Source organism: Vulpes lagopus, chromosome 5 (genome assembly GCF_018345385.1).
Source record: "Vulpes lagopus strain Blue_001 chromosome 5, ASM1834538v1, whole genome shotgun sequence".
NCBI classification, from domain to species: Eukaryota; Metazoa; Chordata; class Mammalia; order Carnivora; family Canidae; genus Vulpes; species Vulpes lagopus.
Genome location: NC_054828.1, coordinates 82,004,455 through 82,018,110, shown reverse-complemented (window position 1 = coordinate 82,018,110; position 13,656 = coordinate 82,004,455). Strand labels below are relative to the sequence as shown.

General features: G+C 52.2%; 1 protein-coding gene across 2 annotated transcripts in view; it reads right to left on the bottom strand.

Moving 5' to 3' along the window:
* The window catches only part of SYT6 (synaptotagmin 6), a 58,199-nt gene that overhangs the window by 43,645 nt on the left and 898 nt on the right, over nucleotides 1–13,656 (bottom strand). The window contains exons 1-3 of one of the 2 annotated variants that reach the window (XM_041756570.1): nucleotides 13,457–13,497; nucleotides 3,703–3,968; nucleotides 1,693–2,251 (exon numbers count right to left, since the gene is read on the bottom strand). In XM_041756570.1, the coding sequence (XP_041612504.1) occupies nucleotides 1,693–2,251; nucleotides 3,703–3,959 (816 nt within the window). In that variant the 5' untranslated portion in view covers nucleotides 3,960–3,968; nucleotides 13,457–13,497. Of the gene's footprint in view, nucleotides 1–1,692; nucleotides 2,252–3,702; nucleotides 4,052–13,456; nucleotides 13,498–13,656 lie in introns of those variants that run through there. The other variant, XM_041756571.1, reaches the window with a different exon arrangement.

Genomic DNA, 13,656 nt, shown 5'->3' with positions numbered 1-13,656 from the left:
GGCCCAAGCTGCTTTTCTCTACCTGTGCAGTCACCATAATGAAGCTGCTGGCCAATGAGACCACAAGGGAAGAGCTGCACCAGATGTAAACTTCACAGTGATTTATAGAGCAGAGCTCTTGGGCTCGGCCTGGTGCACAGCTGCTGCTCCAGCCCGCCCGGTCTGCCCACCCCTTTCTGCCTGGCCCTGCTGCCTCGCCTGTTCTTGGAGAGATCATAGAAGCAAAGGTGGGGGAGGCACTGGGTCATGAGACTGAACCAGTAAAAGTCAGCACCAGCTAGAATGGGGTGTCCTGGAGACCCTCCCTGGGACCGAAACGAGGCCCACCAAACTTTGAACAAATCAAGTTTCTCACACTTTCCCATCAGAGCAGGGCTGATTTTCCTGGCATCTTTCCTCACAAGTTCAACACAGAAATATTGAGAGTTGACTGTATTCAAGGGGAAGGTCTAGAGATTGAATGGAGTCATTCCTGCCCCAGAGAAACAGTGCAGGAAATATCCTGGGACACTTGACCGTTTGGTACTCAAGATCCCAGACACAAGGCCATTGGCGTTTGATGAGAATACCCATGCTGGGCTCTCAGCTGCCCAGATGGGCTAAGAAAGAGGCAAGTCACCCATACCTGTGAGGTCTACACTGGACCTCTGGATATGCCCTCTTCATCCTCTGTGCCAAACGTGTCCTCCCTCTGAAAAGCCAGCCCAAGCCTCAGCTCCTCAAAACATTCCCTGGTTAACTATAGTTGGTCACAGACAGCCAAGCACCCACCCCCATGTGGTGTGTGGATCCCATCCCGTGTGTGGATTAGCCAGGTGTCCTTCCAGGCTGGCCCAGGCAGGGAATGCCTGAGAGAAGGGGCTGCGTGGTAGTCACTGGTGTTGGTCATCACATGGTTCCAGTTTCTTTGGACACATGGTCACATGTCTTTGTCCTGCCCTCCTGAGTTGCCACGTGTCTCAAGTTGGCTAACGAAATGTAGGTCGAAGTGACATATATCACTTCGTTGTGGAACCATTAAGGACTAGTGCATGACTTGCCCCATCCCCTTCTTCCTGATGTGGTAATGATGGCAGCATGTGTCTACACGGAGCCTCTGTCAGCTCAGACCCCTGCGTCGCAAGGTAAAGTCGAGCCACCTGCCGATCTGCAAAGCATGTGTGACGTGAACAAGAACTAGACCTTGGTTGCTCTGAGCTACCAAATCCTAGGATTATTTGTTGCTGCATAACCTGTTTGTCCTGATAAATATGTTCTGTTTTTGATTGCCTTTCCCAGACTTCTAGTACACATCAGTGCACTTGGCAGATGCTGCTGTCTGGTCCAGTCCTATAGGCCTGGCTCAGTCCTCCTCCGTGATCAAAGAGATAGATGACATTGTTTTCTAGGTGGTAGACCTAAGGTCCAGCAGGTAGAGGTAACCCCCTCAGAACATGTAATCAGAAGCAATGGTCAAAAATTCTCTTCCTTGCTAACCCACACAGGAGGAGCTCTGTGGCCCCAGCCCAACCTGGGGCAGAGTGCAAGGACTTCCCCAGGGTGGGCTGAGCCACTGGTCAGTTTGCAGAGCCCTCTTCACATTCTAAAGAGCAAAGGCCTACTTGTCTCTACAGGTGAGAACAATAGGGACTCTCCTCACTCAACCCAGCACCAGGGATCCTCAAGAAGCCCGGAAGGCATGGCTGTACTCACACTTGTGGCATACTGAATGTCCTTCCAGATGGAGGTTTCCCGGGACAGGTCGGAGGCCTCAAAGAGGTTGTCCAGGATGACCTCTCCGATCATGTCATGGCGGGAGAAGCGGTCAAAGTCGAAGACACTGAGATGTAGCTTGCGGTCGGCCAGCTCCTCATAGGGCACCGGGAAGTGGAAGTTCTCATCGAAGGTGGGGTTCAGGGTCTTGCGGTGCACCCGGGTCTGCAGCTTGCACTTGCGATCTGGCAGGAGGTAGATCTTGACATAGGGGTCTGAACTGCCACAGAAGTCCTTGGCAGGGAGGTCGAAGGCCTTCAGGATGCGCACGATCAAAGTCTCACTCTCGTAGTCATAGCGTAGGCTGAAGTTGATTTTCCCACAGCTCTTGGCGGCCTCAGACTTGGCATCGTCCCCGTCCACCGACTTCTGCTTGTAGAGCTCGGGCTTGATTCGGCCAATGCTGGTGGGCTGCTCTGCTGCCGGCGGCAGCTCATTGCCATAGTCCACGCTGGAGACATGCATCTGCCGTGGCAGGTGGCGCTTGAAGGACGTGTGCCTGGTGCAGGGTGGGAGGGGGCAGGGACAGTGTGGGTCACGGCTCAGGGGGAGAGATATGCAGGCCAGCACCTCCCGTCTGCCCTGGCTCATCCCACCCTTTGCGGGGGCCCTTTGCCTCCTGCACACACTTTGTGCACTGGTGGTTGTGAGCAATACAAGCCTCTGGAAAGTAGTTGGGATGGGGTCTGGTATATAATAAACTCAGTTCATGGTAGCCTTGGCTACCATTCCCAGCACATGGCCACCTATTTTCTGGGTTTCTTTCCTAGTATATGTGACTGGTTTCTACCATGAAAGCATGAGACCCCTTCTACTACCCTGGATGCGGCTGTCCCTCCAGCATCAGCAGCAGCACCACCCCCGCCACCGTAGTTAACATTTATTGGGCTTGGGAGCCAGACTGCGTAGGTTAATATTGGCTCTGCCACTGTCTGGTTATGTGACCTTGGTCAAGTTATTTAACTTCACTGTGCTACAAAATGAGGATAATAAAAGTAGCAACTGCATAGGATTACTGTGAGGATGAACCAGATTAATACACAGAAAAGGCACTTAGCACAGGGCCAGATGTATAGTAAGTGATATATCGTCAGCTCTGGATTGCCTGATGCATTCCTTCCTTGGCTCCTCACAGCAACCTTAGGAGTCATTAGTCCTATTTTACAGTGGGCGAAAGTGAGGCCTAAGAAAGGTGAGCTACTGGCTGGAAATCACATGATCAACTCTGACAATGTGACTCCCCAGCACTTTCAATCCTGGACTCCCATCAGAAGGCCCAGTCTCCTTCCCTTTGGCTGCTCCCCTGGGAGCCTGGGGAGACATTGCAGGGACCCAGGAACCCACATGAGCCCTACGTTTGAATAAAAATACAGTGTCTCATACTGCACCGCTTCCATTTCGGAGTTTATTTATTTATTTTATTTTTGTATCTGAGTTTAGAGCAGACGTTTGTCATTATGTTGTGGGTGCTGTCTCTGGCTTTCTCAGTTAAAGGATGCCATGTATACAACTGCTGTCCTGCAGGGAACCCTGTCAGAGGTCATAAAGGAATCCTATTCTCAACATGTTAGGAACCTCTGGTCTTGCCTTGCACGCAGCGCAGACTCTGATCTGCAAGCTTTACCGGCCTATCCCTGGACACAGCACGCCCTCTGACGCCTCTGGGTCCTTGCACATTCTCTGCCCTCTGCCTGCAGTCTTTCCTTCCCTCCAAAGGGCCCGCCCCGCCCACGCGTGCACAGCGCAGTGCACACTCCGCAGCACGCACCCACCTCCAAGGCGCCCCTTCCCGCAGCCCTTGGGGTGCCCACCTCCCAGCTGCTGACCGCGGCCGGCTCCAGTCCGCGTGCGCGTGGCGCCCCTCCTGGCTCGCCCGCTCCGCCCGGGCTGGGCCGCACCGCCGAGAGCGCAGCGCGGAGGCTGGCGGCCAGGCCCGGGAGCCCCGCTCACCTGGTGGACGACGCGGGCTCTGTGGTCTGTCGCTGCAGCCGCGTGTGACGCATGATGTGCTCCCGGACGGACATCTGCACCTCGGCGGGGATGTCGGGGGACGTGTGGCTGATCTTCACGGCCGCCTCCAGGAAGCCCAGCGCCGCGCTGTCCTTCAGCTTGTCGCCCATGACGCCTCTGGGCCCGGGGCGCGGCGCAGCCTCCGGGGCAGGGTTAGCGGGCGCGGGACTGGACGCCTCCTTGCTCCTCCGGGGCATCCAGCACAACTTCCAAAAGAGAAAGAGAAAAACTGCCACCAGGGCCACGCCACACACAATAACCACCACTGCGAGGAGGCTGACAGAGGTGCCTGCCCTCGGCAGGAGCCGGGCAGGAAGGGACAGAGACGGACAGAGGTGGGCAGAAGCAGGGAAGGGAGTCGGCAGAGGGGGCACACAGAAGGGACAAAGACAAAGGGAGAAGAGAGAAGAACGCTCGTGAGAAAGCTGCCAGCCAGAGGACAGGTGGCTTGAGGGGTGCCGCTCCACAGTCCACTTTGGGAAACGTCTGCAGCCTGGCGCTGGCCTCCCCCACTCCTCACCCCTCCCCGGCTGCCAGCCTGGGGAGCACCTGGGCGGCCTCCCCCACTGCCTATGGGCACGTGCACAGGGAAGGGAAAGTAATTTAAATAGCAGCCTAAGCAAATGTGCAAATTCCTGAAGCGTTCACAACTGGATGCTGTTTGAATTTCTATTAGAGCTGTTACTATGGCCAGACTTACAGCAGAGTCATTTTTGTGTATACAGCTTCTCTTCCTCAACAGGCCATGTGGCCTCGGGGACCAGAGGCTCAGCCAACTCCAGCTCTTCCCTTACCCCACCCCTGGGGAGCCCAGAGCCCACACGGGAGCTTAACCGTCACAGCTGACTTGATGCCAACGAGGGGCAGGGATCAGGTCCCCGGCTTCTGCAGAACTCTCAACTCTGCACATAGCAGGCTCAGTAAATACTTGGATGAAGTCGGAATTTGACCTACACAACTTATTTCAAAGCTACATTACAAGGGATTCCTGTAGCTGGCTTCTCCCATTCCTGGGCTAGTTGAGAGCTTTGCTGTAAAACCAGCATTTTTGAATGTCGCAGTTGGTTCAGAGGCAGGTGCTCACTGTCTTGCCCCCAGCCCACCCCCGACCCCAGCAGGAAGCAGGATGCCTGTTATCCCAGAAGAGCAGCCCGGGATGCCTCCCTCTAGAAGAAATGATTAAGCAGATCTCCCCCCACACACACACTTTTGGAATGACCCTTAGATCCCAAAGCCTCTTCTCCTTCTGAGAGGTCAGAAGCCTCCCAACCAATGGGACACTGGGCACAGTGTGCTCAAGGGTCACTTGTCAACTTTGTGAACAAGCCTGCAGAGGAGTATTGCCTGCCAGGGTGAAAGCGGAAAAGTCAAGAAATTCCACCACCATCATCATCACACCAAATTTCTGGAAACTCTGGAAGAGGCCAGATGCCTTGGTAACTGGACCTGTGCTCCTGTACCCTTCGGAAGGAAGGGGTGTGTGTCCTCACCTGTGTGGCCCATGTGGCCCCTGCAGGCCTGTGGGTTTGCAGGCCCTGGATTATCCTGGCTCAGTGCCCTAGGAACCTTAGGATCTAAGGTGAGAAATGACCCTACAAGTACTGAGGCCAGGCTGTGCTTTTGCAGACAGAAGCAGTAGTCCAGAGAAGGGACTCACCCAGGGTCCCAGGTCAGACACAGAGCCTGGACCAGGGTCCAGATGTCCACCACTGAGCCTGGGGCTCCTTCCACTGTCCTAGCCTATTTGTTCCTGATTAAACTGTGGGCTGTTGTAACTCTGTGTTTTCATATTTGTCTGACTCGGGGCCTAGCACAGAACCTGGCACATGAGAATGCATGAGTGAATGAATGAATAAATGAATGGCACATACAAGAGCTAGAATTATTTCTTAACCAGGATTTACTGAGCACCTGCTACATGGCAGGTGCTAACCTAGGCTTGCTGTACCAAGATGCCAAGTCCCTTGTAGGGGGAATCCAGAGTACTCCAGAGTTCTCTTATAGCACACAGGCACCAGGAAAAGCTGTCCCCCAGCCAGAGAACCTTGGAAGGAGGTGAGAGTGTCAGCCACCTTGTCTGGGGAGCTAGGACTGCCTTCTGACTCCCTGGTACTGGCGTGGATCAACTATGACAGCCACCCACAGCAACCCCAGACCCTTGCAGAGACATCGGAGCCTCTCCCCGGCCAGAAGAGCTGGGATTTGTCCTTCACCCGGACACTGCCAGGGATCAGGAAAGCCAAGTCTAAGTTCACTTTTATTTATTTATTTATTTATTTATTTATTTATTTATTTATTTATGAGAGACACACAAAGAGAGACAGAGACACAGGCAGAGGAAGAAGCAGGCTCCTCACAGGGATCCTGATGTGGGACTCAATCCCAGATCCCGGGATCAGGCCCTGAGCCAAAGGCAGTTGCTCAATCGCTGAGCCACCCAGGAGTCCCCTAAGTTCACTTCTAAAGGTCTCTAGTGCAGTGTACATGCATCCTGGGGGCACAAGAGAAAAAAATATCAGATTGTTTTCGTATTTATTATCTTTAAATCAATAAATCAGAATTGCAATATACAGGTTGCTAGTAACAGAAATGATAGCATTTTGTTTTTGGATTTAGTTAAGTTTTAAACATTACAATGTCCAAGGTATGAAGCGCTTTTTACGTATTCACTCATATCATACTCTCCGGCGAAATAGATATGATTATTATTTCCTTTATGCATATGAGAAAGGTGAGGCACAGAGGATTATATTGCCTGGGGTCACACAGCTGGTAAGCCGTAGAATTGGAGACACAACCCACATGAGTATGGAACATGGGAACAAATATATATTGGAGGCATTAAATCAAATAATTTGTGTTGTTATGAGTCCATTAGCTAAATGGTTTGGAGACAGTTTCTTTAGGCCCTGATGCCCCTGGGGTTCACCAGCAAAGCGACCACAGATACACGGGTCTAAGAACCCAGCCATCTCTAGCCCCTTTGCAGTTACATCTGTTCCCAGTTCCAGCTGTTCTGGATGCATTCTCTACAATGAGTCACCTTAAAACAAAAAGGTATTTCTAGGGCTTTGCTTTCCTTTGATCATACATCTTACTTGCTCTGGTAATAATTAGAATTTTAATGAGAAAGGGGGAGAAATGGGGGGAATCCAGAGAGCATAGAGTGCATTTAAATGTTCAGCCTGACAAAAAAAAAAAAACCTGAATTCATAAATGAAAAGAGAGGTGGGGGAAGGGGGCGGGCCGAGGGAATCAGTTTTCCTCTGTATGGCTGCTATTTGGAATGCTTGCGCACATGTCTCTCCCCCTACTCCCTTTCACCCCCATCCCCACGCCCCCACCCGGGCTGTTGTTCCCTCAGAGCTGTGATTAGGGCAGGCAGAGGTATGGATTATTTGGAATCGGCACCCAGCACTCAATACTGGTTATGTAAAACTGAGAGGCCCTTCCTCTGCCTGGAGAATCTCTTTCCAGGACACCTCACCCACAGGCATTACACGAGGAATTGGGTCCTGTTGCTGAGTGGATTCACCCACCAGGGACACAAGGCAGTGAGCAAGTCCAGAGCAGAATTAGGACAGGGCAAGGGTGACTGTACAGGATTTAGCCGCTGTAAAATCACCACATGTGGCCTTAAACACAATCAGCCCAAAGAACCTGGTTAAAAGGTTCACTGAGCCTGGGAAGGTGAGGCTCCTGTATGATCTAAGGGCTGTACCAAGGCCCAGATCAGCCACCAGATGTGCCTTCCCACCCCAGGTCAGCAGTGGCCAACCCATCAGGGCATATTGCCTTCTAGCAAGTCACAGGTAGCCTTCAGAGCCTTTCTTCCACTCGTCTGGCCTGAACCTCAACACTGTGAGGCAGATGATTTTGATGAGCTACTCAGCCACCTTTTGAGTCCTGACCCAGTGCTCTGTATATTTCACACTGCCATCTCATGCTAGCTTCCCGACAAGAGAGAGACAACCCTCCAGGAAAGGAGAAAGCCCTCACCACAGTACTGAAAATGAAAAAAAACCTTCCTAAATCCCTGTATTCTTTCTCCCTCTCTTCTCCTTTTTTTATTTCCTCTTCAGCCTGGAGAAAAAGAATTGTTGGGCCCCTCAAATGTCCAAAGCTGGGCCCCTCAAATGTCCATTTCCATTGCCTTTGAACTGTGTGACTTTGGCAAACTACTTAATCTCTCAAGCCTCACAATCCTCATCTGTGATAGTACCTACCTCAGAAGGTCATTGTGAGGTTTCAGGGAAAGCAGAAGTGCTGAGGACAGTGGCAGAATGTAGTATATTGGCCGTTTCTATTAGAATCACCTAGTTTTGCCCAGTCTAGTTTTGAATATCCCCTCAGCAGAACACCCACAAGTCATGAACACTAATAGAACTTTATCTTTGTCATTACAAACTAGGAATGATCGTACTAGCAGCAGAAAGAATATAAGTATTGCATATATAGCTAGATCTCAAGACATACTAGGTACTACATGAGAGATCTCACATCTCCTAGTTTTTCTGTCAATACTCATCGGTTTGCTACTTGTCCAGTTCTGCTATTACTGTCACCAGCCATCTGGTAAACAGGAGTGAGCTCCAAAGGAGTAAAAAGAAAATCGTAGAGAAAAATCCACAGTTGAGAGAACATGCTATGGTTTTGCGAAGTTCTCTCGGAAATTTGGAAATGCAATGTCGCCTTTAGTAGGTTACTTAGTTAACACCCCTAAACTGAGTTAATTTATCTTTAAGGGGTACACACTAATTTCTTAGGGAGATGGTAAAGATTAAATGAGATAATGTAAAGGGCACGGTGGAAGGAAATAGCAAATAATATTACTAGTATTAATATGAATGGTTCTGCCCAGAGTCTTCTCCCTTCCCAGACTTGGTGCTGTTCCTTCCAGGCTCTTGGGCCTCTGCATTTCTTGCTGTCTGATCTCTGGGTTGTGCTCTTCTGTGTCTCTGTGCCTGAATGAGGGGTCCTCAGCCCAGGTGTTTCCTGCTCCCCACAGGCTTATCCATAAACCATTTTCCAAGGGTCGACTAGCAACCTGAGGCCCTGAAGCCAGGTTTCTCCAGCTTTGGGGCAAGTAGAGAAAATGGTCCTTTCTTTTCACTACCTCTCCCCAGTTTATCTTTTTAGTTACAATCTGTTAGCAAAAAAATGCCTGTTACTGTTACAAAATAGGTTTTCCTAACGTCGAAACCTATTAGAAAAATGGGAACAATAGCAGGTGATAAGAGCTGCTGATGAATCCTAACACTAAGGGAGGGGGCTCTGTCTTTGGAGAAAGGAATGTCAGCATGGAGAGATAAGGAAGCCCTAGGTTGCTAATTAATAACCCAGCATTTTTCAGAGAGAGGGAGGGAGGCCATGAGCCATTACCCCTGCCAGGCAGTCTCACTGAAGGTGACAAGCATTGTCTGTCCTCGTGGGCTTCAGGGAGATCTTCACTTCCCTGGAGAGAGGAGGGGCCCAAGGTCTCCTGGATGCCTCTCCCTGAGGTCTGATATCTCCCTTCCTTGTCTCAGAGGGCCCTGCTTTGGGTCCATTCTGTATGAAGTAAACTATTTTTGACACCAGGGATTTAAACCTGGGAATTCTGATGCCAAAATCCAAGCTTCTGAGCCAGGCCCTGAGAGTACTGTGGGCTGAGTAGAAAGCTGGACAGAAAGGTGGCAGGGTGGGGGGCATTTCTTTGTTATCATCAGGAGGGTATGGGACACAACCTCTACTATTTGGCCTGATCTTCTGTACCTGAGTAGTAACCTGGCGACTAGGACTATGACCAACCTCCTCATCCCCCATCTCTTTCTTCTTCCCTAGAAAGTATAGACACTGAACGTTACACACCAGGCACCAGGCCAATAACCGGTGGCCCCTGGAAACACCTTGTCCAGAGATAGATGTCCCTGAGAAATACCTGAGAGTGCATGCGTATGTGTGTGTGTGTGTATGTGTGTGTGTGTGTTAGGGGAACGGGGCTATTCTGTTCTAAGCCTTACAGATGTGGTCCATTAATAATAAACTCTGCTGTGGCTTGTAAATTTATTAGGAGATGCTGGTGTAATTAAAATTCAGGGTTAGAGGGAGGGGGAGCAGAGAGCCTCTGCTTCCATTCCTTCTTTCAGAGATCCAGGCCGAACCACCGATGGGGATAATTAGCAGAGTCCAAACAGAGAAGGAATTAATGCTCCTGAAAAGCTTCGATGAAGATAGACAATGCCAGGCTAATTATGGCCGCACAAGCTTTATGACTGGACACAGGCTTCCACCATCATTAGGGGATTCAGAGATAAACCGGAGACTAATGCAGAGTGCTATAGCTAACAGCGTTGGCATTAATTTAGCAATTATTAGTATTATTATTTTGGTAGATGGTACATTTCCACCCGATTGGTCAGGGCTTGGAGCCTCTCTGAGATGTGGAGTTCAAGGCCCCAAGGTGGCGGGGGGGGGGGGGGGGGGCATGGCAAACAGAGAGCCAGAGAGATTCTTTCTCTCTACACCCCCCCTTCTTGTTTACACCTGCAAGTACTGAGAGGAAGGTCTGCCTAGGTCCACACGGAGCAAGAAAAACAGAGCAGCAATAGATGCTATTGATGAGACAGTATCAGACACCTAGAGTGTCCACAGTTAGATGTCCTGCTTGGGCAGGACTTTCTCTTGCTCTGCTTTTTTCCACTCCAGACAGCCTTACACAGACCCTAAAGAAACCTGGCAGGATCCAGATGCCTCAGTCTTAGTCCTAATTTTCTGCAGTCCCGTGTTATGCCCCCAATTCTGTGGACAGAGTAACAGAATAGTTAGGACACATCTTCTGTACAGAGCGTGGAGGGGAGGAGTCTACCATTCCACTCTCAAAGTTCCCACAGACAGAGGTAGAAGAAAACTTCTAGAACTATAAATCCAAGCACTCTACAGCTCCTAGATATTTTACCCTAAGGGCTGTGCCCTTAAAGTTCAAGACATACTCTAAAGTCAGAACATCACCTAAAGGATGTACATTCTAAAGGATCGTACATTGCACCGTTCCTCAAAGAAGGCAAAATCTGCAGAATTTCTTCCTCCCAACAGGAGGTGAGGGAGTAACTGATTATTTAGTTATAGAAACAGGACATTTGTGTTTTAATGAAATGCTATGCATTTAACTTGCCATCACAAACAGGAAAAATCTTACCTGTGCTGCCAATGGCCAACTTCAAAACCAGGTGACTGAATCACAGAACATATCCAGAGTCATTAGAGGAGTGAACCAACAGTAGGTACATTTCATGGCCACAAGTAAGCCCGAGAATAATCATTCCTGGCTGCCAGCCCTGCAGGGGCAGGGAGGCTCAGGGATCCCCGTCAGTTCCTGAATTTTTTGCAACACCTCTGAAACTCTGCTTACTACCTGAAATCCAGAACCCTCCTACCCACCTCCAACACTCCAACACAATTTGGCCTATGGAGCAAATTCATTCATCTCCACAAGGTAAATGGCATGAAGAAGATAGAACACTGCCTGTCAGAACTCACTTGCAGGGGTGCGCAGGTCGGGAAGAGGTTGTATTTTTTTTTTTTTAAGAGGTTGTATTTTAAGGAGGAAAGCAGACCCTTTGCCTTTAGAATGTTTAAAGAAAAATGAACTTGCTTCTACCTGGGACAGTATGTGTAGAGGTGTTTCCAAGTCAGGAAAGCTAAGGAGATCTATCTGATCAAGGTTTCCTGTGCAATTCCTAGCACAGACCACGGCACATAGAAGGGTCCCAGTAAATAGAGAGTAGAGTCCAAATCTCTCAAAGTTGAATTTTGGGGTGTTACTAGAAATCCTGTGAGCTAGAGACTCCCAGTAGGAGGAAGGCAGGAGGACACAGACAGAGGTAAAGAGAACTGGGCATGCTCTAGTCACTTGCATTTTTCATGACGATACAAATAAAAAGATCCAGCATTTCTCTGACTGAAGAATCTAGCCCTCGGCAGTGGCTCTGGGATGCAAGGAGTAGGCTAGACCCAGGCTACCTGGGTGCCTGGTCCTGAACTGCATGGCATCTCCCCAGACTTGTGTTGACTTAAACCCCAAGATCTCAAACCCACTCTCAACCACTTTCTTTCTTTCACTGTGATCAAGGGTCTCCTTCTGCCTCCTCCTCCCTTCCAGCCCACTAGCTTGGCACCCTGGGGGCCTCCTGAGGCTTGTGACTCAGCAGCCAAAGTTCAAGTCCCCCAGGGCTAACGAGGGCTCAAGCAGCTTGCAGCAAAGGCACACTGATTCATGGGAGCCTGCTTGCTCCAAGTCCTCAACCTTCTCTCATCCTCAGCTTGGCCACCAAGTACCTGTCATTCGACTACAGGGTGTCCCCCAGGAGTTGAGACACCACTGCCTCCCTGTATCAGAATGTTACACACACACACACACACACACACACACACACACACACCCTCCCCAGCACATACATTTCTGCTCTGAACAGACAGGGGAGGAAGGCAGCCTCCACCCCAGGTGGAACTCGACAGGTGTGTTCTTACCTTGAATTATCCCCTTTAGGGTTTAAGGAGTCAGGACCAGCACTGAGGCCCCCACTGGAAACAAATTGTTGGAGGAGAGGATGGAAGGGAGCTGGGTAGACAGTCAGGAAGAGGCTCCCTAGCTTGGGGAAAATTATGCGTCTATGGGGTATGGGGAGTGGGATGGCGTAGCAGATGATGGCACCTGAGAACCAAAATCTAGTAACACTTGCTGGGCCTAATCTATTTGGAGATTCTTCAAGAGGGAGAATCGGCCTCGCCAACATCCATCACTGCACCACCCTCTGAAAGTTCTTCTTAGGTCTAGCCTTAGTCCTTTCTGCTGCAGTAATCGACCCATTGATCAAATATTGCCAGGGCCAGAGAGAGCGCACGCGAGAGAGCAGCGCCCCCTACAACCCACACGGGGCTGAGGTGCGCTCCACTACTGCAGGCGGGACACAACCCCCCCAACCCTCCCCTTGGCCCACTGCCTGGCTTCTGTTCCTCTGCCCACCCCCAGCGGCCCCGTTCCTAACCTAGGACTCACCAACAGCTCTGACCTTTAACCTCAAGTGAAAACAGGGCCCCGAAACCTGCGGCCTCTGGGGAGCTCAGCCCACCTGTACCTGCTCCGGGACCGCCGCCCGGGTCCCCGGCTTCCGTTCCCGGGAGACGCGCTTGGAGACCAAATTCCCGCGTCCCGCGGCCCCTTTCTCCCTTGCCCGCGCGGGTGTGGGGGGCCGCAGGGGCGACCCCCGCCTACCCCGAGGCCCCGCGCCACTGGGGCCAGAGTCGAGCGGCACGAAGGAGCGGCGTGTGCGGAGCCGAGGGAACCCGGAGCCTGGGTCCCCGCGGGCTCTCCCCACCCCCACTCCGCATCCTCGCCTCCCCCCGAGGCTTCGCACGGCCCCGCCCCTCCCCCCGGAGGGGGCCACCCGGAGCTCCCTGCGGCCCAGGACCCTCCAGACGTCGGCCTCGGACAAAGCAGCCCGGCTGCGGCGGGGAGCGCGGCTGCTCAGCGCTGGTGCGGCAAGGGAGCCCCGGGCGGCCGCCACCCGCCCGCCGCCCGCCCGCCGCCCGCCCCGCCGCCCGCCCGCCGCCCGCCGCCGGGGCGCGACACGCCATTGCCGCTGTCGCGACTCCCGAGAGACGCCGCCGCTGCGCGCCGGGCCCGCGCCCTGCGGGGCTCGGGCTCCCGACTCACCGGCTCCGGCGAGCTCGCCTCGGCTCGGGCTCCCGCCTGGGCTCGGCGACCGCGCGGGGCTGCGTCCGGCGCAGGGTCCGCGCGGTTCGGGCGGGAGGCGCCCGCTTGGCAAAGTCGGCGGGAGGCACCGGCTCAGTCGCGCGCCGGCCCCGAGTCCGAGTCCGAGTGAGTCAGAGAGACCGAGGGAGCGAGTTAGAGGG